A 26,909-nucleotide genomic window follows, 5' to 3' on the forward strand; every position below is an offset into this window, starting at 1 on the left:
GACACAACTGAGTCACTGAACTGAACTGAACTGAGGAACTTTTTCAGGTCCCAAAGCAACAAAGGGCAGAGCCAGGTTTAATTCTGAAGTTGGAGCCATAACAGCTGTGGCCAAGAGCACGTGACTACTCTTCTTAGTCTGAGAAAACAGGGGGAAAAACAGACCCTTTTTCACAGGGCAGCTATGGAGATTCAATGTAAAATTGTAAACAGAAACTTAGCCTAGAGCCTGGAGGATAGTGAGTGCTGGGAACTTGGGGACTGGGGAATTAACAGTATTCACCCTGACAAGAGAATCATTTGCAGCTGGGAGAAAAAAAAAAAGCAGAATTCTGTACTGATATGGTGACATCTCCAGAGTGTCTGTATATTTCATAACAGAGAATGAAATGTATAAAACGTATAGAATAGGACTTTCCTGGTGATCCAGTGGTTAAGGCTCCCTGCCTCCACGGGTCCTGGTTTGATCACTCACTAGTCAGGGAACTAAGATCCCACATGCTGAGTGACATGGCCCGAAAGTAAGTGTTCAGTTCAGTTCAGTTCAGTTCAGTCGCTCAGTCGTGTCCAACTCTTTGCGGCCCCATGAATCGCAGCACGCCAGGCCTCCCTGGCGTAGTTAGGTAGTTAGAATAGGGAAAAGGAGTCCCAGAATGGCGGTGGCTAAAAGATAAGGAAAAGTCCTCGAAAACAGAACAAAGGAAGGTCTGAGGACCGGAGTGAGGACTTCAGGTAAAACAAACAGCACTCCTGGCTGGTCCAATTTACCTACGGCAGACCCGGGGGGTGGGGGGTGGGGCGGAATAAAAAGAGGAGCCAAAGTGCTGGGGCTCCCCCACCCCCACCCCCGCGCAGGCGCTCTGGCGCTCTTCTCTTCGCGACTTTTGGTCGACATGCCTTCACGCCTGGAGGATGGATTTTCCTGTTATTATCTAAATAAAATAGAGTTGTAACACGGAGCTGTAACACTGATTTGTCTAAGAGCTATAACACGGTCTGTCCAAGACTTGAGAGCTGTGACACGCCGAGGGTTTTAATGTCCATCACTCCAAATCTTTGTTGTGACGAGACAAAACCGAGGAGCATACGCTCGCCTGACAAAAAGAATATAGAGAATAAAAAGAATGTATTATATTTTCTTGTGTTTGCTCAGCCCGCCTATGGAAGAACTCAAAAGAAATATAGAAATATTGGTTAGTTCAAGGAAAAAATTTTCAGAAAATCTCAGGAAGGACATCCCTGCGGGTCCAGTGATTAGGACTCTGTGCTTCCATCGCTGGGGGTGCGGATCAATCCCTGTGGAGAACTAGGATCCTACATGACCCGTGGTGCAGCTAAAACAAAACCAAAAAACCAACAACAAAAAACAAAATGCAGAAAAGAAATCTCACACTTCTCTCACACCCATCTTTGGTCATCAGCAAAATCTCACCCCGCTTGGTCCAGTCCCACCACCACTCTCCCGGACCAATGACGTCGCTTCTCTCCTGGTCTGAGGCTCCTCCCCTTGCCCCGCCCACCCTCACCTCTGTCTGGCCTCCCTGCATGGCTCACAGCATTTGTGAGCATCTGAGCACAATCCCTTATCCTTTACAGATATGAGTGACCAGGCTCAGAGCCTGATTGTATGGGTTACAGCATTGTAACACTATTTAAATGCTAACCTGGCAGCTCAGATGGTAAATAACCTGCCTCTCATGAAGGAAACTCGGGTTTGATCCCTGGGTTGGGAAGATCCCCTGGAGAAGGGGATGGCTACCCACTCCAGTATTCTGGCCTGGAAAATCCCGTGGACAGAGGAGCCTGGCGGGCTACAGTTCATGGGGTCGAAAAGAGTCGGACGTGACTAACACTTTCACTTTAAATGCTAAGGATCTCTTATGCAAAGGTGAGAGCACTGACTGGGGAGGAGGGGGTCCCAGAGGTTTGGAATGAGAATATTGGGCAGACACAGATGGGCCTGAGAAGGGAACTTCCCTGGCGGTCTAGTGGTTAAAACTTCAAACTTCCAGTGCAGATGGCAAAGGTTCAATCTGGTTGGGGAACTGAGATCCTGCATGCTGCACAGGCAGCCAAAAAAATTAAAATAAAAAATAAAAGATGAGCCTGAGAACTTTGACCCATCAATACCCTTGTCTGAGGGAGTTAGCCCTTCCATGTGTGATACGGTGAGATAAGAAGAAATATATATTGATTTTCATCCCTAATTCCTGGCACAGAACTTCGACAACTCTTGACACTTCCTGAGCGAAAGAGGTGATAGCATCGTGTTTCTTTGTAGCATTTGGCTTTAGTCCCTGGCTCAGAGCTCCTAAAACCTTTTCAATATCTTGACTGATAGAGGTGAAAAGAACATCTTTTGTGTTTTATAATAAACCTGTGCAACCATACCTGAGTTTATGCTAATGAGGTGACATAGCTAAATCTGGAGATCATCATACTCAGTGAAGTAAGTCAGATATATGATATCCCTTATATGTGTGTTGTGCTTAGTCGCTCAGTCGTGTCCAATTCTTTGTGACCCGCATGGGCTGTAACCCGCCAGGTTCCTCTGCCCATGGGGATTCTCCAGGCAAGAATACTGGAGTAGGTTGCCATGCTCTCCTCCAGGGGATCTTCCCAACCCAGGGACTGAACCTAGGTCTCCCTCATTGCAAGCATATTCTTTACCATCTGAGCCACAGGGAAGCCCTTATATCCCTTGGAAAATACGTGGAATATAGTTGGAATCTTAAAAAAAAAGATACAAACGAACATATTTACAAAACAGAAACAGACTCACTGACTTAAAAGAAAGAATTTATGGTTCTAAGGGGAAGTGTTGAGGAGAGGGATAGACTGGGTGTTTGGAAATGATGTGTACACACTGCTATATTGAAAACAGCACAGGCTCAGTAGTTGTGGCTCAGGGACTTAGTTGCTCTGCAGCACATGGAATCTTCCCCGCCAGAGATTGAATGCTTTGTCCCCTGAATTGGCAGGTGGGTTCTTAACCCCTGACCACCAGGGAAATCCTAAAATAAAATAAAATAAAATTTTTTTAAAGAAAACTTTGGGACCTCCATGGTGGTCCAGTGGTTAAGACTCTACGCTCCCAAATGCACAGGCCACAATTAAAGATTTCACATTCTGTGACAAAGATCCTGCATGTGGCAACTAAGACCTGGCACAGCCAAGAAAATAAATATTTTACAAAAGAAGAAGAAGAAAGAAAATTTTCATGAGCTTCACTATAGGCCCTGGAGAAGGAAATGGCAACCCACTCCAGTATTCTTGCCTGGGAAATGCCATGGTCAGAGGAGCTTGGGGGCTACAATCCACGGGGTCACAAAGAGTCAGACACGACTGAGTGACTAACACACGCTGTAGGCCCAGTGTTTAAATGAGAACAACAATAAAACAAACCAAATACCCAGGCCCAGAACACTCAACGCTCCCAGAAGCTACTCATTCTGAATCTACAAGTCTGTTTTCTGGTTTCCTTCACCAGCTACATTTGCTTAGCAGCCATTATGATAGTCTACTTCACTGGAACTTTCTTTGAGCACTGATTTTTCAGGCCTGACTTCCATTCTAGAATGTCAGCTCCACAAAAGAGTGGGGTCTGTGTGGTTCCCCACAGTGTCCCTGGGGCTTGTAATGGTGCCTGGCACCCTTAGGTGCCAAGAAGCTGGTGGAGTGAATGATCTCCAGAGACATCTAGGCCCTGGGCAACTGTTCTGCCCCACTCAGGAAGAGCTGGCCATGGCCTTCCAGCCTCAGCTTCCTCTTTGCCACTAGCACCACGTGATAACAGGAAATGCAGTAGGCCAGATTCTTCAACAGCCAGCCCCAGCGAGATGAGATGCGGTGGCCTCTGCTGGGCCCAGAGGCCAGACCAACAGGAATTGTCACGTTGGGCGATTAATAAAATCAATCACAGTGAAAATGTTAGCTCTCCAGTCGTGCCTGACTCTGCAACCCCATGGACTGGAGCCCGCCAGGCTCCACTGTCTATGGGATTTCCCAGGCAAGAATGCTGGAGTGGGTTGCCATTTCCTTTGCCAGGGGATCTTCCTGACCCAAGGGTCAAACCCCGGTCTCCTGCATTGCAAGCAGACTCTTTACTATCTGAGCCACCAGGGAAGCCCAATAACAATAATAGTAATAAACCCAGTCATAACAATAAACTCTAATAATAGTTTGCATTTTCCCAGCCTGGATGCCAGTTGGGCCCAGGCCTGGGTGCTAAGAATTCTTTGAGCTCTCTCAGATTTTTTTAATGTTTATGTATTTAATTTAATTTATTTATTTGGCTGTGCCCAGTCTTAGTTGCCTCATGTGGTACCTAGTTCCTGAAAATGTTAGTTGCTCAATTGTGTCCCACTTTTTGTGACCCTATGGACTGTAGTCTGCCAGGCTACACTGTCCATGGGATTTCCCAGGCAAGAATACTGAAGTGGGTTGACATTTCCTCCTTCAGGGGATCTTCCCACCCAGGCAGGCAGACTCTTTACAGTCTGAGCCACTAGGGAAGCTCTGTGACCAGGGACCAACCACAGGCTCCCTGCATTGGGAGTTTGGGGTCTTAGCCACTGGACTGCCAAGGAAGTCCCTCAGGTTCTTTTAAAGTGAGACCAGCACACCGCTTGACAGCTGGAGAGAAAAGAGGCCACAGACGCCACTGGCAAAGCTCACAGGCAGCCCCTCACGCCTGTGACCTCTTTGCTGAACTCCTACTTCACAGTGAGGGTCCAGCCCAAGCACAGAAGCTCTGGGTTACCCCCCAACTACGGGGGTTTGCCTAGAAGTGAGGGGGATTCCCAAACCAGGGACTTTCCAGGCTAAACTTGAGACAACTAGTCACCCTGCCCCAGTGGGTTTTTTTAGGAGGAAGCTAGAATGGGGGGATTCCCTAGACTCAGCAGTCTTCTGGAACCTTCCTAGAGCTCCCACCAAGCCTGGGAAAAGTCAAGGGCTGATAAATTAAAAACAAAAATCCCTTGTGTCTTTTTGAATGGGAGGGTTCAGGGAACAGTCAACCTCCTCCCCCAAATAGCTTTGAGATGGATTTAGAATCCCTCTAAGGAAACTCCACACCCTTCTCTTGTGTGTGTGTGAATACACGGCCTCTTAAACCTTCCCCTGAGGAGCCACAGGCAAGTTCGTTTTGTGCTGGTTTCCAGAGGAAATGGGGCTTCCCTGGTGGCTCAGTAACAAAGAATCCACCTGCAATGCAGGAAATGTGGGAGCCGCGGGTCAGGAAGATCCCCTGGAGGGGGAAATGGCAACCCACTCCAGTTTTCTTGCCTGGGAAAATCCCAGGGGCAGAGGAGCCTGGTGGGCTACAGTCCATGGGGTCACAAAGAGTCAGACAGGACTGAGCATGCACCCAAACAAGCAAAGAATTTAAAACAGAGCCAGGTGCAGAGCAAGTGCTATTATCTTCTTTATTGCACAGTATTTCTTAGAGATCTTTCTTTTGCACTATGTGTAGATCTATTTGGTGGATTTTTACTCCCGTGCCACGCAGCTTGTGGGATCTTAGTTGTGGGTCATTGTTTTCACTTAGTTGCTGAGTCATGTCTGACTGTTTTTTTGACCCCATGGACTACAGCACACCAGGCTCCTCTGTCCATGGCATTTCCCAGGCAAGAATACTGGAGTACGTTTCCATTGATCAGGGATCACACCTGGCCCGTGGCAGTGAAAGTACTTCCTAACCACTGGATCACCAGGGAATTCCCCAGATCTATTTTAGTATGAAATATTTCAGGCATCCAAAAGTTCAGTTCAGTCGCTCAGTCATGTCTGACTCTTTGCGACCCCATGAACCCCAGCACGCCAGGCCTCTCTGTCCATGACCAACTCCAGGAGTCCACCCAAACCCATGTCCATTGTGTCGATGATGCCATCCAACCATCTCATCCTCCGTCGTCCCCTTCTCCTCTGGCCCTCAATCTTTCCCAGCATCAGATCAGATCAGATCAGTCGCTCAGTTGTGTCCGACTCTTTGTGACCCCATGAATCGCAGCACGCCAGGCCTCCCTGTCCATCACTAGCTCCCAGAGTTCACTGAGACTCACATCCATCGAGTCAGTGATGCCATCCAGCCATCTCATCCTCTGTTGTCCCCTTCTCCTCTTGCCCCCAATCCCTCCCAGCATCAGGGTCTTTTCAAATAAGTCAGCTCTCCGCATCAGGTGGCCAAAGTATTGGAGTTTCAGCTTCAACATCAGTCCCTCTAATGAACACCCAGACTAATCTCCTTTAGGATGGACTGGTTGGATCTCCTTGCAGTCCAAAGGACTCTCAAGAGTCTTCTCCAACACCACAGTTCAAAAGCATCAATTCTTCGGCACTCAGCTTTCTTTATAGTCCAACTCTCACATCCATACATGACTACTGGAAAAACCATAGCCTCGACTAGACAGACCTTTGTTGGCAAAGTAATGTCTCTGCTTTTTAATATGCTGTCTAGATTGGTCATAACTTTCCTTCCAAGGATCAAGTGTCTTTTAATTTCACGGCTGCAATCACCATCCACAGTGATTTTGGAGCCCAGAAAAATAAAGTCAGCAACTGTTTCCACTGCTTCCCCATCTATTTGCCATGAAGTGATGGGATCGGCTGCCATGATCTTAGTTTTCCGAATGTTGAGCTTTCAGTTCAATTCAGTCGCTCAGTTATGTCCGACTCTTTGTGACCCCATGAATTGCAGCACGCCAGGCCTCCCTGTCCATCACCAACTCCCAGAGTTCACCCAAACTCATGTCCATTGAGTCGGTGATGCCATCCAGCCATCTCATCCTCTGTCATCCCCTTTTTCTCCTGCCCCTAATCCCTCCCAGCATCAGAGTCTTTTCCAATGAGTCAACTCTTCGCATGAGATGGCCAAAGTACTGGAGTTTCAGCTTTAGCATCAGTCCTTCCAAAGAACACCCAGGACTGATCTCCTTTAGAATGGACTGGTTGGATCTCCTTGCAGTCCAAGGGACTCTCAAGAGTCTTCTCCAACACCACAGTTCAAAAGCATCAATTCTTTGGCACTGAGTTTTCTTCACAGTCCAACTCTCACATCCATATATGTCCACTGGAAAAACCACAGCCTTGACTAGATGGACCTTTGTTGGCAAAATAATGTCTCTGCTTTTGAATATGCTATCTAGGTTGGTCATAACTTTCTTTCCAAGGAGTAAGCATCTTTTAATTTCATGGCTGCAATCACCATCTGCCAACTTTTTTACTCTCCTCTTTCACTTTCATCAAGAGGCTCTTTAGTTCTTCTTCACTTTCTGCCATAAGGGTGGTATCATCTGCATATGTGGAGATAAAACCATCATCTAGGCACCAGATAGAAACAAACCCAGCGTCCATCAACAGATGAATGAACAAACAAAATGTAATACAGCCATACAATGGAATATATGCGACCCTTTGTATCTACGGGTTCTGAATCCTGGATTCCACCAACCATAGATGGAGAATAATCAAAAGAAAAGGAAAGGGTTTCCCAGGGAGCTCAGCGGTAAAGAATCCACCTGCCAATGCAAGAGACTCAGGTTCGAGCTCCTGTCCAGGAAGATCCCACATGCTGCTGAGCAATAAAGCCCGTGGGCCACAACTATTGAGCCTGTGCTCTAGAGCCTGGGACCCTCAACTACTGGCCCATGTGCTGCAATTATCAAAGCCCTTGTACCTAAAGCCCATTCTTTGCAACAGGAGAAGCCACCGCAATGAGAAGTCTGCGCACCACAACTAGAGAAAAGCCCAAACAGCAATGAAGACTGAGCACAACCAAAAATAAATAAAAAATAAATACGTGGAATGTTTTTAAAGTTTAAAAAAAGAAAAGGAAAGGAAATTCCTGGGACTTCCCTAGTGGTCTAGTGGCTAAGACTCCACATTCCTAATGCAGGGGGCCCTAGTTCAATCCAGGTCAGGGAACTAGGTCCCTCATGCTGCAACTACAAATCCCACATGCCACAACCAAGACCAGACACAGCCAAATAAATAAATAAATATTTTTTAAAAAATCAGCAAGAAATGGTGTTGGTGAAATGGACAAAGGTGGTCAAAAGGTACAAGCTTCCAGTTATAAAATAAATAAGTCCTGAGGATGTACTGTACAGCGTGATGATTAATAATACTGTATTGTATATTTGAAAGTTGCTACCCTGAATATTCCTTGGAAGGACTGATGCCTAAGCTGAAACTCCAATACTTTGGTCACCTGATGTGAAGAGCTGACTCACTGGAAAAGACCCTGATGCTGGGAAAGATTGAGGGCAAGAGGAGAAGTGGGCAACAGAGGATGAGATTGTTGGATGGCATCACTGACTCAATGGACATGAGTTTGAGCAAACTTCGGGAGATGGTGAAAGACAGGGAAGCCTGGCGTACTACGATCCATGGAGTCAAAAAGAATCAGACAGGACTGAGCTACCAAACAGCAACAAGAAGAAGATGGAAGATCTTAAAAGTTCTCATCACAAGAAAAAAAAATGTGTGTCTCTGTATGGTGATGGATGTGAACTGGATTTATAGTGGTGATCACTTCACAAGGTATACAGACATCAAATCCTTATGTTGTTCCTGAAACTAACAGAAATGTTCTGTATCGATCATATCTCAATTTTCTAAAACTTAAAAAAAAAATTGTGTTCAATCCACTCAGGTCAAAAAAGAAAACAGCATCAAGACCATGGGGGGTTCTCAGAGTTCCACTCTCCATTTTCATTCCTGGAGGGAAGTGGATGTTTCTCCTTCCACCCTCTAAAGCAATGAGGAAGGGTTGCTTTTCATTTCATCAGTACATACCTCTTGAGCACCTACTGTATGCTCGGCCCAGTTCTACGTCCTGGGAACAGAGTAGAGAGTAAATAAAATTCCCTGCACTTTTAGGTGGGACAACAGCCAAGAATGAAGATAAACAAGTAAAAATATATAGCGTAGCAGATGGTGACATGGTAGAGAAAAAGCAAAGCAAGGAAGGAGCCGATGTCATTGGAGATCTGGGGGTTCTAGATCCATCTTTCTGATCTGGGGGAGCTGCAGTGGAGCCACATGGATGTCAGGGCAGGGTGTACCAGGCAGGGGGAAGAGCTGAGGCCAAGGTCTGGAGGAGACGCTGTCCTTGGACTTGATGTAAATTTCTATCTATCTGTTGGGCGCCCTAGCTTGCTTGTTCATTGGAGTTCCTGTTCATGAGTTTCGTCCATCTAGGTGTGAATCACTCTCTTTAGTTTCACTGCTCTATCATGCAGGTTGTACACACTGTGTGTGTAAGTGCATGCGCTCAGTCCTGTCCAACTCTTTTGTGACCCCATGAACTGTAGCCCACTAGGCTCCTCTGTCCATGGAATTTTCCAGGCCAGAATACTGGAGTGGGTTGCCATTTCCTCCTCCAGGGGATGTTCCCAACCCAGGGATCCAACCCTCGTCTCCGGCATTGGCAGGGGGATTCTTTACCACTGAGCCACTAGGGAAGCCCCATTATACACTTTAATATGCCATGGACAGTTGTGTGGGTTCCAATTTTGTGTTTCCAATGGCTCCAGGAAACAAGCTGATCCTGCTCTTCTTTTCCTTTCAATGTTTTTTAAAAATTATTTTAGATAATTATTTTTAAATAAGTAATTCATTCACAAGTTTCTAAATCAAAAAGGCACAAAATGGGTTTGAGGACAAGTCCCCACTCTGCTTCCAGGCTCCTGACATCCAACTCATTACTGAATTCAAAACTTGCTTATGGTTTAGTGGTTCCTCAAAAATGATTAACATGTGATCCAGCAATTGCACTTCTGGGTGTATATACAAAGAAAGCAGGAACTCAGAAAGATATTTGTACATCCATTTTTTTTAATTAATTTTTTTTTTTTTTTTTTTACTTTACAGTATTGTATTGGTTTTGCTATACGTTGACATGAATCTGCCATGTGTTTTTTTTTTTTTTTTTTTTTAATATTTGTTTGACTGTGTCAGGGTCTCAGTTGTGGCATGGGGGACCTAGTTCCCTGGCCAGGGATTGAACCCAGGGCCCCTGTATTGGAAACTCAGAGTCTCAATCCCTGTACCACCAGGGAAGTCCCTGCACATCCAGAGTTCATAGCAGCATTATTCACAGTAGCCAAGAAGTGGACGCAACCCAAGTGTCCATCAGTGGATGAATGGATGGACATACTGTGATATATTCTACAATGGAATATTATAAAGCCTTTTTAAAAAGAGAGAGAGAGACCCTCTGACACACAGTCCTCCATGGATGAATCTTGAAAACTCTATGCTGAGTGAAATAAGCCAGGCACAAAATTACAGATATTTCAGGAGTAGGGAGTTAAATGTTTAATGGGTACAGAATTTCTCATACTTAGCACCACTGAACTGTACCCCATCAAAGTAGTTAAAATGAGGATTTCCCTGTTGGTCCAGTGGTTGAGACTCTTTGCTCCCACTGCAGGGGCTGCAGGTTCCATCCTTGAGTAGGAAACTAAGATCTCTCATGCCGAGTGGCGTGGCCAAAAAAAAGATTAGCAAACTCGCTTCAGCAGCATGTGTACTAAAATTGGAAGGATAGAGAGAAGATTAGCCTGGCCCCTGCACAAAGATGATATGCAAATGCCTGAATCATTCCATGTTAAAAAAAAAAAGAAAGAAAAAAAAGATAGAGAGATGAGCCTAGTGGATTCAAGGTAATCACAAAAGTCCTTAGGGGCTGCCCTGTGGCTCAGTGGCAAATAACCTGCCTGCCAATGCAGGAGACATGGGTTCGATCCCCGATCCAAGGTGATTCCCACATACTGTGAAGCAACTAAGCCCATGCACGACAACTACTGAGCTTGCGCTCTAGAGCCCAGGAGCCACAACTACTGAGCCCATGTGCTACAGCTACTGAAGCCTGTGTGACTAGAGCCTGCGCTCCACAAAAAGAGATACCCGGGCACCACAACTGGAGAGTAGCCCCCACTTGCCACAACTAGAAAAAAGCCTCACAGCAACGAAGACCCAGCACAACCAAAAATAAATAAGTAAATAAAAATTAAAAGTGTACATATGTATTTTTAAAAAAAGGTCTTACAAGTGAAAGAGGAAAGCAGAAAAAGAGGTTAGAATGACATGATGTCATCTTTGTCATTTTTTGGGGGGGGGTAGGAATTTGTTTACTTGGTTGCACTGGGTCTTAGCTGCAGCATATGAGATCTTTACTTGTGGCATGTGGGATCTAGTTCCCTGACCAGGAATCGAACCTGAGCCCCTCTGCATTGGTAGTTCGGAGCCTTAGCCACTGGACAGCCAGGGAAGTCCCCATCTTTGCCATCTTTGAAGATGGAAGGAGGTGGCCGTGAGCCAAGGAATGGAGGCAGCCCCTAGAAGTTGGAAACAGAGGAAATGGATCCTACCCAGAACATCCAGAAGGATCACAGCCTTACTAGTGCCTAGATTTCAGCACGAAGAGACCCATGTCAGATTTCTGACCTGTGCAAGTGTAAGGTAATCTGTTTGTGATGAAGCCGCTAAATGTGGTGATTTGTTACAGCAGCTCCAGAAAATGAATCCGCTCTGTTGGTCCTCCTATCCCACTCACATCATTACACTTTAAAAAAAAAAAAAAATATATATATATATATATATATATATTTTTTTTTTTTTTAGTTGCACTGGGTTTTTGTTGTTGCGTGTGGACTTTCCCTATTTGTGGCGATCCAGGGCTACTCTTCCGTTGCAGCAGGTGGGCTTCTCATTGCAGTAGCTTCTGTTGCAGAGCACGGGCCCTAGGCGCAAGGGCTCAGTAGTTGTGGCGCACAGGCTTAGTTGCTCCTCGGCTTGTGGGATATTCCTGAATCAGGAATTGAACTGGTGACCCTTGCATTGGCAAGCAGATTCTTATCCACTGTTGTTGTTTAGTCGCTAAGTCATGTCTGATTCTTTGTGACCTCATGGAATGTAGCCCGCCAGGCTCCTCTGTCCATGAGATTTCCCAGGCAAGAATACTGGAGTGGGTTGCCATTTCTTTCTCCAGGGGATCTTCCTGACCCAGGGGTTGAACCCAGGTCTTCTGCTTGGCAGGCGAATTCTTTATCATTGAGCCACCTGGGAAGCCTTCTTATCCACTGTACCACCAGGGAAGTCCCCATCATTACATTTTGTTTAGTGAAACATTTTGGGTGGGATTCTGTTTGCCGCTAAGACTCAGCCAATCCTGCTCCTGGGAGCTTACTCTTTAGGTAGGATGCCTGCCCTTGTGAGCAATGCTGCAGGAGGGTATTTCTCTCAGCGTTGCTTGTAAAAGCAGACCAACAAACCTGCAAGCGTTAATTCAAAAAAACCGTTGGTGAAATAAATGCTGAGATGACACAGGCTATCAGAGTAGAAAGAATGAGGAAGTGCTGATGGACTGATAAGAAAAGATCTGCGGGGTCACAGGTTCAATGAAAAAAGGAAGATGCGTCACTGACTGCACTGTGTTATGCTTTGTGTAGAAAGAACGGAAGGGATAAGATTACATTTGATCTTACAAAGAGAAACCCTGGAAGAAGTCACAAGACACCAGAGACAGTGGGTTCCCGTGGTTGGGGGCAGGGAACTGGATTGTTTTTTGGTTTTGTTTTTGCCTTGACCTGTGGCATGTGGGATCTTTTTTGTGTGTGTGTGGCTGTGCTGGGTCTTTGTTGCTGTGTGGGCTTTTCTCTAGTTGCAGCAAGCAAGGGGCTACTCTCTAGTTGCATTGCCTGGGCTTCTCACTGCAGTGGCTTCTCTTGCCGCAGAGTACAGGCTCTAGGTGTACTGGCTTCGGTAGTTCAGCACATGGCTCAGTAGTTGCAGTTCCTGGGTTCTCGAGCACAGGCCCAATAGTTGTGGTGCGTTGGCTTAGTTGCTCCACGTCGTGCCCAGTCAATCTTCCTGGATCAGGGATTGAACCCTTGTCTCCTGCATTAGCAGGCATTCTTTACCACTGAGCCACAAAGGAAACGGGCCATGTGGGATCTTAGTTCCCCAACCAGAGATGGGACCTACACCCCTTGCGGTGTACGCCCGGAGTCTTAACCACTGGACTGCCAGGGAAGACCCTTTACTGTGCATCTCAATATCATTTGATGTTTTAAACGTTAAACAGTGCTAGGGTGAGGTACATGTGGCATGAAAGCAAAGAGGTCACCAACTCAGTAATCAAGATAAATATTTTAATGTAATATTTTCCAAAAACACCATTAATGTGAAAAAAAATCCATGATGAACAAAATATTGAAATTTTAAGTCAAGGATCAGTAACAGCAGTGCTGAGTTGTACTGGACGCCGAGGTGAAAGGAAATACCAGAAATACAGATTCTACCTCTGAAAGTTTTCATGGTAAAGAATTAAAAAGCTCACAATTTTGAATTGATCTCAGATAAACGAGGTTTAGGAGGGTCTCCCCAATCCTCTGATCTGCCATTTTTAAATACTTTTAAAATCTTTATTTTTCAGCCATGTATGTGGCGTATGGGATTTTAGCTCCCTGACCAGGGATTGAATCCACCCCATCCCCCACCCCACCTGGAAGAACAGAGTCCTAACCATTGGACCACCAGGGAAGTCTGCCATTTCAATCTGTATGAAAAGCATCGGGCAACACCACTTGTTTGCAGTTCACTACTGCCCTCTGGTGGCAATCACCTTGGGCACAAAGGCATTCACTGAGGGCCAGAATCTGTGAGGGTGGCCGGGATCATCTTAGGACCAAGACTCAGTTTGTGTCTGGGTGGTGCTCACAGCATAAAGGAGACAGCAATACACAGGTTGGCAAAGCCAGGCAGGTGAAGAAGCAACATGGCTGGATGTGAGGGATGACTCAGAAGGTGAGTCAAGGAAGCTTCCAGGAGGGACCAGAGCTCTGGTCAGACTGAGAAGCACCAGCCAGGTGGTGATGTCCCCCAGAAGGGGCGGGTAGTGGGCTTCAACTGGATTCTCAATTACTTCAGGTCTTAAAAACTGTGTCCTTGTTTATGATATTATTCTTTAAGTCTTTCCTGGGGCCCAAATATTACTTTGTAAAGGAAGACTGCAGGGAAGGGTGTTCAGGGTGTGGGACAGGGACATGCCGGGGCCCAGATCTTGAGCATGAGTACCAGGTGCTATGTGCACCTGCTCATCTCACTCATTCCTCATCACAGCCCTGGGAAGAAGGCACGAACATTTCTATCACTATACAGAGATGAATGCTGAGGCTGATTAAGCTGCCCAAGGCCACACTGATGGAGAAGCTTAAAGTGCTCAAGGAGCAGAGAGGAGGGAGTTGGTGAGAGGGGCAGTGGGAGACCACGAGGTGATGAGGGCAGGGAGGGGACCAGGCAGATGGTACAGGGCCCCATGAGCTGCAAGGACTTAGGCTTCTACTCTGGGGCAGGCTGTGCTGGGACTCTCATGTTCACAGGCGCTCCCTGCCTGTTGGGGTCCAGTGAGGGTGGAGGAGACAGGAGGCTGGGGACAGGAGTCCAGGCTAGAGGTGACGGGTCCTGGACCAGGGTGGAGAGTGAAGGGCAGTGGACAGACTCAAGATCAATCTTGGAGGCAGTGCTGGCCCCGGGGAAGGTAAGACACAGTGCAGGGTGATGCTCCCAAATGGATGGTGGGAGGGGCTTAGGAGAATGGGAGGAGCCAAAGACTTCATGGGGGTGGGGTGAGAGCTCTGATCCAAAGGTAACCTCAGGAAGGGTTCCAGGTGATGGGAGAGCCTGGAGTGTGGATGGGGGACACAGCCCATTTGCTGGAGGGCAAAGCCAGGAGTGTCACAGGCCCAACTGCCAACACTCACAGGTCCCTTCCCAACCCCAAGAGAAGAGCTGTGCCCACAGCCCTCGTGACGCCCCACAGAGCATCTGAAATCCTTTATTGGAAGATAATTGCTGTTTACTATATAGAAGACTTGACTCGGGCAAACAGTGAAAACAGCCCACAGTGACTGGAGCAGGCCCCTTGGCTGGGGACCCACCCCCACCCCATGGACCAACCTGGCAACCTCTGCCCCTCCCTGGATCCCCGGGCCTTTGGCTTAATGCTGATGGGGGGCTGCAGGCAGTGAAGCCCCTTTGACTCAAAGCAAAGACTTGGATGAGGGCTGGGGGAGAGGGGGGAGGTGGAAGGGGCGTGGGAGGGCCCCTCCGGGCTAGGTTGGGGAGCAGCAAAAGCGGAGGAAGCCTGGACCTGGGGAGATGGCATCTATTTTTGTTTTCTGAAAAGGGGCACACAGGGGCCTGCGGCGGCCAGGTCAGGTCACACGCTGACATCCTTCTCGTCGCCTGACTTGGAGGTGGCTTCCAGCAAGGGGTCCCCAGTACCCGCCTCCTCCCCATCCTTGGCCTCGCTGGACTTGGAGTTGGGGACCCAGAGGCCTGAGTCGATGCAGCGCTGCATGTGGTACTTCGCATCCTGTGGGGAGAAGGGTGGGTGGGTGAGGCTGGGCTGCCACCTACTGGTGGCACCCCTGTCCCCTGCACATCCCCAAGCCCACTTTCTGCTCTTTCTACATCAGAGCTGTCTGGGAGGAGGGTAAACTGTAATCTATGTCTGTAATCTGTGCTATCCCACATGGCAGCTACCAGACATGGGTGCCTACTGAGAACTTCGAATGTGATTGGTGCAAGGCAAGGACAGAGCTTGAATTTTTATTTTATTTTTTTAAAATACATTTATTTGGCTGAGCTGAGTCTTAGTTGTGGCATGTGGGATCCAGTTCCCTCACCAGGGATCTAACTTGGGCTCCCTGCACTGGGAGCGTGGAGTCTTAGCCACTGGACCACCAGAGAAGTCCCTGAATTTTACTTAACTTTAATTCAAATTTAACTTCCGAGGTGGAACTAGTGGTAAAGAAGTGAAGTGAAAGCTGCTCAGTCATGTGTAACTCTTTGCGATCCCCAGGACTATATAGTCCATGGAATTCTCCAGGCCAGAATACTGGAGTGGGTAGCCGTTCCCTTCTCCAGGGGATCTTCCCAACCCAGGGATGGAACCCAGGTCTCCTGCATTGCAGGCAGATTGGCAGATTCTTTACTGTCTGAGCCACCTGGGAATCCGAGTGGTAAAGAACCTGCCTGCCAATGCAGAAGACATAAGAGACACCGGTTCAATTCACAGGTCGGAAAGATCCCCTGGAGGAGGAAACGGCAACCCACTCCAGTATTCTTCCCTGGAGAATCCCATGAACAGAGGAGCTTGACAGGCTACATGGGGTCACAGAGTCAGACATGACTGAAGCAACTTAGCACAAACAACTCAAATTTTAAGTGCAGGTCTAGAACAAGGGTCAGTAAACTTTTAAAAAAAAAATAAAAAGCCAGACAACAGATATTTTTGGCTTGCAGGCCGTGGTCCCTGTCAAAACCTCTCATTCCATCACACCTCAATTTTATGGCTGCAGCACAAAATCAACTATAGACAAGATGAAAATAAACCAGCCTGGCTGCTGCGGTTCCAACAAAATTTTATTTACACACAGGCAGTGAACCTTTGAGCCAGACTCTCTGAAGACCCTTGGTCTACATGCTTATCCCCATAGAAGCTTCTAGAAACCCTGAGCTGGTCTAGAGACTAGATCCGTTTTATAGATGAGGGAATCAGTGTGGCCAACCAGTGAGCCAAGCAGCAGGAAGGGGCTTAAACAGAGATTTATTAAAACTCAGGGTACTTATCTACCAGTGCTGTTACTGCTCCAAAGAGCTGAGGTTCACCAGCGCCAACCACGTACTTGGCCCTCCCCACAGATTTTGTGAGTTAATATGTTTTTGAGAGATACTGGTTTGATGGGGTAACTGAGACTGTGGAACAGGCCTCTCTGAGTTGCTGGCAAAGGTGGAGTCAGCTGGGTGCGCTCACAAACAGCCCACAGGGACAGGGACGCTCAATCTAGATGCTGGGCACATAGCAGCTGCTCAATAAAAGTGAGACAGCATGGGGCATGAAGCCTGGCTGTCTTGTGTGCCAGCCACAAGGTGACAAAACCTCCCTGGCTCTTTTGAGAAGCCAGGAGGGACACTGCCAGCAGCAACGTGGTCAGCAGGGCTGGAGGAGGTGGGGGAGACACATTGCCTGACCAGGTGGGCTTGGGTGTGTGGTTACTCACCGTGGGGTCCATCTTGCTGATGGCATCTTGGAGCATCTGCACATCCTTCGCGTCAAAGCACTTCTGAAGTTCCTGTGGGTGCAGGGGGTGGGGTCAGGGCCTAGGTCCCAGGGATCCCACTGACAGCCCACCTGCCACCTGCCAGGGTCTGGGGAGCCTCACCTCAGGAAGGGACTCGTAGACCTCGACGGGGTCCAGGCCGCCGGGGCCAAGCCGCTTCTTGCGCTCCTCTTCCTCGTATTCCTTCATAGCCTTCTCAATGCGCAGCTTGGCACGGCCCCGCACGCGGTCTTTGAAAGCCTCCAGTTCGTCATTGAAGCCCTCCATGTACTGGCGGTCGGCAGTCTGCAGGGGAGGGAGGGTGTTCACCAGGGGAGACTGGGGAGCCCAGGACCCTCCCAATGCAGGTACTCAGGGATGCCCCAGGGCTCCCCACAGCTGGTCCTGAACTAAATCACGGGTACTCTGGGGCTCAGGCCTCTCCTCTGCTCTGTCTAGCCTCCTCCGTCTTCTCTGAGCTAAACCTTATGCCCCTGTGCTTACAAGCATCTGACTGAATGTCCGCTTATACTGCAGACTTGTGACACCCACCTCCTCCACGTCTTCCTGTGGAGTCTCGAAGGCACCTCAAGCTCAACACAGCTACCCTCGATCATCCTCAGGTCTGCCCTGAATCTCCCCTAGCTGTGCTCTTCCGGTGTTCAGATAAGAAACCCACAGGTGCCCATGACTCCGGCCCTCACCTAGGTTGGGACTTTCAGCACGTCCTGCCAGCTCGGCTTTCCAAATCTCCACTGGAGCCACCCACTACCCAGCTCCTCTACGGACTAATCCTCTGCTGATGGATGAGATTCTGATCACAGGGGCTTGAGTCCGAGTGGATCCGCATCTGCCTCCCCCAGTGGACCGCAGGCTGATCCCTGAGGAGGACCACCTCCCTACCTTGATCTTGGTGAAGAACTGCCGGAAGCAGGCACGGGGGTCCACCTTGAGGCTCTTGGCCAGCTCCAGGATGAACTGCATGACGATGGTCTGGTGAGCCACCTGCTCCATGAGGGCACATTTCTGCGAAGGGAGGACAGTGTTACCGAGTGGCGGGCTCCTGTCCCCAGCCCTCATTGTGTGAAAACACAACTTGCACTTAGACCTTATCCGTGGCTTACTTGGACGCTAGTCTTAATATTTAACTTCAATGTAAAATTAATGCCCTTTTCCTCCTAAGAGATAATGGTATGGCTTCCTATACTAGACTCCAGTGTTTAAAAATGCATTCTTTTTCCCTTCATGCCTACTGCAATGTTCTGAACAAACATGAATGATAAAAATAGAATTTAAATAATAAGAGAAAAAAAAAAGGCAAAGCCTTTTGGGCCCTCCCCACCCCCCACTCGGCAGTGTCTGCACGCACCTCCTCCACCTCTAGGTCAATGCACCAGATGACCAGGTAGTTGGCTGTCTCCTCACACACCAGGTGGACGTTGTCTGACAGGTACTTCTGGCTGTCGTCCCAGCGGCGCAGCATGCCTGCCAGAAGGCGATGGCGAGGTGCTCCAAGGGCCTACCGGAGGCAGAGGGCCGGCCCTCTCTCATGCGCACCACCCACCTGGAGCCCACGCCTGGGCCCAACTCACCGAAGTGTTTGATCTGTTTCTCATACTTTTCCACGAAAGTTTTGTGTTTCTGCTCCCTCACCTCTTCAGACTCCTCCTCCGCCTGCTCAGGCTTGGTGTTGACCATGCTCTGTGGTGAGGCGAGAAGGGGAGTGGGCTGGGGCAAGGCTGCGGCCGCGGGGCGCCTCGAACGTGGCCGGGCCGGCCGCGGCCGCAACGCCCATCCCATCCACAGCGGAGGCGATGACGGCGCCGTGCACATCAGTGTGGCGTGGGCGTGGCAGGCGTGGCCTCGGACTGGGGCCTTCGAGCAGATCAGAGGGAGGGGTACTGGTGGGGTGCCTCACCGGCCGGGCCCCCCACCTGCTCCCTTCCCCTCCGGCACTACCCCCCTTTCCGCCAGCATCCGTCCATTCCTAGATCTGCGCAGTGCTCCCTGCCCCCACCCACTGCCCGTCACGCCCAGGCCCCGCCCACCTTGCTGAAGCCATCCTTGCTGAGCGTGTCCACGTTCCAGGGCATGCTCTTCTCCTTCTTGCGCATCTCCTCCAGCTTTTGCTCCCAGCTCCGCTCCTCCTTGCGCAGCTGCTGCGCCTCAGCCTGCAGCCGCTCCAGCTCGGCCTTCCCGCCCTCTCCCTCGGCCACCTCCAGCTCCTTCAGCTTCCGCTGGCACTCGGCCACCTTGCGCTTGCACTCGCGGCAGCCCCTGTCCAGCTCCTCCTTCTCTTTCTGGAACTGCTCCATGCGCTCCACCCGGGCCTGAGGGTTGGGCACTGCCCGTCACTCTGGGGAACAGCCTGGCCCTGTCCCCGGCCCCAGGCTCTCCACAGTTGGCACCTGGGATGACCCCAGAGAAGGTCCACACCAACCTCCATGCACTGGATTCCAGGCTCCTGCTCTCACCCCTAAGGTAGGCCTGAGCTAGGGCGGGTCCCTTCTCTGCACAGGAGCTTCTATGGCTGCCGTCCCCAGCGGTCCAGTGAATAAGAATTCGCCTTCCAATGCAGGGGAAAGTGGTTTGATCCCTGGTTGGGGAACTAAGATCCCACATGCCTTGGGGCAACTAAGCCGACAGGTCACAACTAAAGAGCCTGTGTACTGCAATACACAGGATCAAAGATCTTGTGGCATAAAGATCTTGCATGCCACAACTAAGACTCAATGCAGCCAAGTATATAAATAAATATTTTTAAAAATAAGAACCTTCTATGACTCCTACCTCATTCAGAGCAAAAGCCTAAGTCCTCCCCAGAGCCCATAAAGCCAAGCACAACAGTCTCCTCCACAGCCTCATCTCCTCCTGCTCCGCCCCTCCCTCCAGCCACAATGGCTGCCTCACCTTTTCCCAACTCACTTCAAGCCTCAGGGCCTTTGCACTGCCTGTGTGTTCCCTTGGCCTGGAATGTTCTCTCTTTAGGTCTACCTCACCTCCCTAAACCCTGCATCCTCATCATCTTCAAATGCCTCTTACGGGGAATTCCCTGGTGGTCCAGTGATTAGGGCTCTGAGGCTCCACTGCTGGGGACCAGGGTTCAATCCCTGGATGGGGAACTGAGATCCTGCAAGTCATGCAGCGCACTCAAAAAAAATGTCCCTTCCAGATAAGGCCTTCCTTGATGCTGCTGAGGATCACAATCGCCCCCTCTTCTGCTCTGCCTGATCTTCCTCCTCAGCACTTGTCATCTGACAATATTCTGTGACAGTTCTCTCCCCTGTTTTGGGTGCTGTCCACCTCCAAGGAGACGGGCTCCACAAAGGTGGGGATCTGATCACTCTTGTGACTCTAGACCCAGGAACCTGGTGCACAGCAGGGACTTAAGACTTGTTGGATGTAATAATCACACGTTGGAAGAAGGCCTCCCCTCTCCCCAGGGTCTCAGGCTCCCCTCCTGCCTGGAGCACCCTCGGTAACACTCAAGCACCCTACCCTGGCCACATGGCCCTCCAGCCACTGCTGTCTTGGTGTCTTACAGGCACCACCAGGTCTGTGCCCAAGACTGAACTCCCCACCTGAGCTCCCCCAAACCTATTTTTCTGCTGTATCCTCCCTCAGGGAAGACCCTCGCCCCTGCCTCCTGCCCCCAGCTGAGGCCTGCTGTGAGTCATTCCCTCCCTCTCTGCCACCAAATCACCACGAGTTTCCTTTCCAGTCGTTCCTCTAATGTGCTCCACCCCATGTGCTGCATCTGGATCCGCAGGGCCTGCACAGCTGTCTCCAGGCCAACATGCCTCTGAAGCCCAGTGTGGTACCCACCAAACTCCTGCATACCCCCATCCTAGACGCTGCTCCCCAGAACTCTTCTGCTGCACCCCAAGCTGAGTGGCGGCACGTCATCTCAGCTTCCTCATCCAGACCCCTCACTGGGTCACGGGGCTCTGTCACTGTCCACCCCTGCCCCAGTTCCCCATCACCTCCCCCAGCTCCCCGCAATGCCTGCTCAACCCAGAGCCATGGCCTGAACACTGATAGGTGCCACAGCTTTCCATCACCTGCCCCTGGTTCCCTGCACTGTCTGCTCAACCCAGAGCCACACACTGGACCCTGAGAGATGCCATCCCCATCCCCCCAATCCAGGCTCAGAAGCTGCCAGAGTCCTGGAAACGCATCCATCTGACCACAGCCCTCCCTGTTCAGAGGGGACCCCAAATTCCTGCCCCAAGCTGTCCAAATGGCACTAATGTTCCTTGAGGGGCTGGGTTTCAGACCAACGCCGGCCCTTGTGGCTCCCCGAATGGACCGGCTCTCTCCTGCCTCTTAGCCTCTGCACATGCTATTCCTCGCTGCTGGAACTCCCCTCGCTCCATCTGATTTGTCCGCAAGTCTCAGCTTCAACAAAGCCTTCCCCAAGTGCGAGACTCCTAGAGTCATTGAGCCCCAAAGGCCCCTCGGTGATCATCAGGTGACATGATGAGATGCTGGTGGAAAGCCTTGAGACCCCAGACCCAGGGTCATACCCCACGGCCACCACATAATGGCTGGGAGTCTCTGGGCCAATTCCCAAACCTCAGTTTCCTTATCTGTCAGAGGCGGACAACAGCACCAACCTCACGAGCTCGCACTGGAAGACACGAAAGAGGCTGTACAGGCCAGAGCCCTGCTGGACGCGCAGTCAGCCCAATTACCACACTTGCTGCTGTCATCACTGTCTGTCCAACAGGACAGTCTCCCTTTCTGGGGCTCAAACAAGAAAGTGTACTTCAATATCTAGCACATGCCTGGTAACTGGGAGCAGTTGCTACTGCATCAGAGCACCTAGCTCCACACCTACTGGCAATGTGACCTTAGCAAGGTCGCTTACACCTCCCCCTGCCTCGGTGTCCCCCTCTATGAAACGGGTGTGCTAAATTGCTTCAGTTGTGTCCGACTTCTTGTGACCCTATGGACTGCAGCCCGCCAGGCTCCTCCGAATTGCCATTTCCTTCTCCAGGGGATCTTCCCGAACCAGGGATCGAACCCACGACTCTGGTGTCTCCTGCACTGGCAGGCAGGTTCTTTACCACCAGCGCCACCTGGGAAGCCCTATGAAATGGGGCCTCACAGGGTTGTTGTGAGGATTAAACGAGTTACCTCAAGGAAACCGCTTGCAACATACTGTCCTCACCATCGTCATGGCCACGGTCACCAGAATAGTTGCTAACCTACTTCTGTGCTTTACCCGAGCTCATATCTCCAGGCTCCAGCACAAGGCCAGGCACATGTGGGTGAGAACCGGGAGACCCGAGCCCTTCTCTCACACCCCACTGGACTGACATGGCCAATCACGAGCCTCACTTTTCCCATTTGGTTAAGGGGTGGACAAGACCCTTAAGGCCTTGCAGCCGCTGCTGCCTCCCTTTCTTCACGATAGGCCCATGTCTTTCTGAAACCTTCCCCCGCCTTGAAAGGGGCTATTGGCATCACCGCTGGCCTCAGGGGACATCAGGAACCTACCACACCGCTGATATCTGCTGGGTGGCCATCAAAATCCCCCGGCATCCTCTGAGCAGTCGCCAGGGAGGCCAAAGCTAAATAAAGGCCTCCTGGAGCTGCTCTGCTAGGGGTGGCAGCCTGCCCAACCTGGGCTTTACACCTCCGGGAGAGGCTGTGTCAGGCTGGGCAGGGCAGAAACCTCAGTGGCGAGATGGGGCCACAGGTGTCCCTGTTTCCTGCCTTACACAGAAAGGGGGGACCCGAGGCTCACAGAACCTGGATGCCGCCCGGCTCACTGGAAGAAGCCAAGAGAAACCAGGATTGGCAGCTGTTTCTGGGCAAGGGAGCCAGGGAGCTAGAACTGGGAAGACTCACTTGTCCCCTTCTGGAGCCTTGGGATTATTTTTTATTTTTTACCATGAACATGAATTATCCAAGCAATGATGACGACAGGAGCTAAAGTTTCCACAAAGCTTATTACGTTCCAGTGCTGTCCCGCAAGCAGTACACACGTTAAATTCATAAGGCGGCTCTCACAGCAAGCCTGTTGGGTAGGCACTATTAAGACCGCCAGCTGGGGAAACTGAGGCACACAGCGATCAAAACTCACTTCGGGGGACTTCCCTGGTGGTCCAGTGGCTGAGACTCTGTGCTCTCAATGCAAGGGGCCCCAGTTCGATCTCCGGTCAGGGAACTATTAATAGATTCCACATGCTGCAACTAAAGACCCAGCACACTGTAACTAAGACCCTGTGTGGTCAAATTAATTAAAAAATAAAATAAAACACCTCACTGGATCACAGCAAGTCAGTGATATTCAGAAGGAGCAGGATATGAACCCAGTCGGGCAGGCCTGTGCTCACAAGGGTACCAGGCCACCTTTTGGCTAATCCCCTCTTCCACTCTTAGTATTGCTTACTCTTTCCTCCCAGGCCCTGAGCCAATTTCTTTCCAAATCTAATCTCATTTCATTTTCACGATAGTCTCATGGAGGCAGGGGGCTCGCTCCCCCAAAGCAGTGATGGTCCTGTGGCAGGGCTGGAGCTCAGGCTGCCGGTCACTGGCAGCGGAACCTCATGCTGGAGACACCAGGCTCCCTGCCTCCACTCATCTCCACGACAGCCCTGGGTCCTCAGCGGTTGGACAGGAAAAGGTTTTGCGCCAGGAGGGAGTCGGGCGTGGTGAGAGGACGCTGTATGGGAGCGGGCATGGCCTCCCAAACCAGCAGGACCAAACCTGGTGATAGAGATCAACTACGTGACCAGAATAGGTGTTCCCAAGAATAGGCTTTAGAGCTTTGCGGAGAGCTTCAATATTTCATCATAAAATGTCACATGTGGCAAGAGAGAAATGCTAGAACTTTCTTTTTCCACTCCAGTGGCTTGCCCACCAGGTACACTAGCCAGGTGAAAGGGTTAGGCACTCAATCGTATCCGACTCTTTCAACCCCATGGACTGTAGTCTGCCAGGCTTCTCTGTCCATGGGATTCTCCAGGCAAGAATACTGGAGTGGTCACTGTTCACTACTCCAGGGGATCTTCCCCACCCAGAGATTGAACCTGGGTCTCCTGCATTGCAGGCAGATTCTTTACCATCTGAGCCACCAGGGAAGCCCTAGCCAGGAGGCTGCTGCTTTAAGAAATGGGTTGGACCCAGAACCGGGACTAGATGAAGGCACGGTTACTGTGTCTCAGCAGGATGAGGAAGGGCGCTTCTAGGAGTTTCTGGATAAACAACTGCGAACTGATACATGGGAAGATAAAATGAGGCCTTCCTAACTGGAAGGTTCTAGGAGGTATATGCCATAAGCGTGAGAGCAGAGCAGCCCCTGGAATGTGGGTGTAAGAGCTCTGAGTTGGTGGAGCAAGAAGTTAGCATACAAGGTCTCAGGAGAGTCATTCTGTTGGCCTTTGAGCACAGCTGGGCGGGGGGCGGGGGGTGGGGGGGGTTTGCAGGCTGTCGAAAGAACATACAGACTTGGGATTCTGGGGGTCTGTATTTGGGGGAAAATAGATAAAAGAAGGGGCAGTGAATCTGGAATCAGGATGGGAGGGTTCCTTGTAACAGCAGGGTCATTGTGGGTATTTAAGAACACACCAAGTTTGGGTCAGAAGGGAGATGGGGTGGATTTGGGTCCTGGACTTGGGTTTGAATGAGGCATCCTGAAGCTGGCAAAGGTTCCCACTGAAGTCTGTCTCGGGGGTGGGCGGGGACTGGGTGTGAGGTACCAAGGAGGGGCAGGGGTTCTGGCTGGGCAGGAAGCCACGTGGGTAGGGTTTCCTGATGTAATGGGAAATTGGGTCTAACAGTACTGAAGGCTGAAGGAGAGCCTCCGGAATTGGAGGCTCCATCAGGGTGGAGGTGGTGGTTCATTCTGAACAGGACCCAGGTTTCAAAATTCCAGGCCTAGATGAGACTGAGGGCCCTGGGGGGAGGGGGTGCCAATCTTTGTTCTAGGGGAGGGGTCTTGGGTGTGGGTTGGAGTCCCAAGCCAGGAATAGAAATCTCAGGGGAAGACAGAATTGTTTCATTCAGAGGAGTAAGACTTCTGGATCTGAACCATAAGGATCCAGAAAAGCAGGTCGCAGAATAGACAAACTATCGGGAACTCTAGGGTTTTGGAGGGCTTCCAGACGGCGCCAGTGGTAAAGAACCTGTCTGCGAATGTAGGAGACATAAAAGACGCGGGTTCGATCCCTGGATTGAGAAGATCCCCTGGAGAAGGAAATGGCAACCGACTCCAGTATTCTTGCCTGGAGAATCCCACGGACAGAGAAGCCTGGCGGGTTACAGTCCATGGGGTCACAAAGAGTTGGACACGACTGAAGAGACTGAGCACAGGGGTAAGGAGGGGCCATGGAACAGCCAAGATCTTAACTGGGTACCCGACTAGGTTCAGGATCCAGATTCTGAGGTAGAAATCTGGGTGTAAGTGGAAGATCCCAAGCAGGATTGGGAGGCACGTCAAAAGCTTATCTTGGCAGTCTAAATTCTAAAAAGATGCCGTACAGGTCAACCTGGAGTTTCAAGAAGAAACTAGAAGGGGGGGGGGGGGCCCGCCGGCATCGCGGGTAAGGAACTCAGGGGTCCCGGCAATTCTATGGCCCCGGAATTGAATCGAGGAACCCTGGGCTATTCGGAAAGTCCAGGCTGTAGGGGGCAATCCCAGGTATTAATGGCTGGGCCCCCCCGGCAGTATCAGGGGTCAGAACTCTGAAGCGGAGTCCCGGGAGTGGGGGAAGGGGCTGGGCGCGCGCGCTCTACCTGGTGCCGCCAGCGGAAGAGGCTAGCGGTGTCGATGTTGGGGTGCGTCTCGTCTTCATCGTCAGACACCTCGATGTGGTCCCACACGCTGTAGTCCACCATCTTGCCTCGGGGCCCAGCCCTCCAGGGCTCTGGTAGCTGTAGCGGCGGCGGCGGCGGCAGCACTGAGACTCAGCCCGCGGAGCCCCGCCCCTTCCGCTTCCGCCCGGGAGCGCACGCCCCGCCCGCGCGTGACGTCACATCCTTAGTAACCTCAGCAGCGGCACTGGCGACCAAGTTCTTAAAGAGCCCTGCGCACGTGTTTCGGCTCTCGGGAGTCCGTTGAGACCTCATCCCATCGGGCTTCCGGCCTCCACTAGGCCCCTCCTGGGGACTTACTGGTGGGTTCGCCAACCTCGAGCCCCCCTCATCTCCCGCTACTCCACGGTGGGCGTTTACGGCAGCCCTGGGAAAGGGGGCAGTTGGCAAGACTGAGAAAGAGGATTGTCCTCTTAGCCACGCCACAGTGACGTCAGCCTGAGCCCACTGCTGGGGCTCGGCCTCGGCGAAAGACCTCGCTCCCGTCTTTTGTGAAGAGGGACTTTGTGCTGGAGATGGTGCCTGATGGGAAAGGACCTTCCCAGTCCAAGGGGTACAAGGCCCTGCTCTGGGAGGGTCTAAGTGAAGGAAGGTTGTGGCCCTGCCCTCGAGGAGCCTAGATGGGGGCGATGTGGCCCTGCCTTGAGAACTGGTGTTTCCCTGGCTCGGACCACAGCTTCCCCTCTCGCCTCCCCCATCTTCTGACACTCCTTAGCCGGGATTGGCGCATACACGCCCCCTCTGGAATCACCCGACCGCACTTAACGGGCCTCGGGAGCCTATCCACGGCGGTTCCCCATGCCTCCGCTGGGTGTCGCTAGTGTCTAACTAGCGGCCAGTGCTGGTGCCCCGCGCCAGGTGGGGGAGGGGTGGAAGAGCTTGGAAGTGCGCACGCAGGGGGTCTTTCTCCGTCGAGGTACTCTGGGACTCCTCGCAGTCCCTCCCTCTTTCGTCTGGGATCCCCTTCCTCGTC

The 26,909-nt window shown here is 50.8% G+C and overlaps 1 protein-coding gene and 1 non-coding gene across 2 annotated transcripts; one reads left to right on the plus strand and one right to left on the minus strand.

Moving 5' to 3' along the window:
• Nucleotides 1-10,516: 10,516 nt before the first annotated feature.
• On the plus strand, nucleotides 10,517-10,619 carry LOC112447585 (U6 spliceosomal RNA). Its single transcript, XR_003035785.1, has one exon. It is a non-coding gene; the product is annotated as a U6 spliceosomal RNA (small nuclear RNA).
• A 4,228-nt stretch (nucleotides 10,620-14,847) lies between these two features.
• CDC37 (cell division cycle 37, HSP90 cochaperone) lies at nucleotides 14,848-26,024 on the minus strand. The gene is given in 8 exon segments (NM_001035338.2): nucleotides 14,848-15,384; nucleotides 17,075-17,146; nucleotides 17,237-17,419; nucleotides 18,017-18,139; nucleotides 18,483-18,598; nucleotides 18,706-18,814; nucleotides 19,162-19,443; nucleotides 25,859-26,024. Coding segments are annotated over 8 exon segments (1,143 nt in total). The 5' UTR covers nucleotides 25,961-26,024; the 3' UTR covers nucleotides 14,848-15,228.
• Nucleotides 26,025-26,909: the final 885 nt, after the last annotated feature.

This window comes from Bos taurus, chromosome 7 (genome assembly GCF_002263795.3).
Source record: "Bos taurus isolate L1 Dominette 01449 registration number 42190680 breed Hereford chromosome 7, ARS-UCD2.0, whole genome shotgun sequence".
Lineage (NCBI taxonomy): Eukaryota > Metazoa > Chordata > Mammalia > Artiodactyla > Bovidae > Bos > Bos taurus.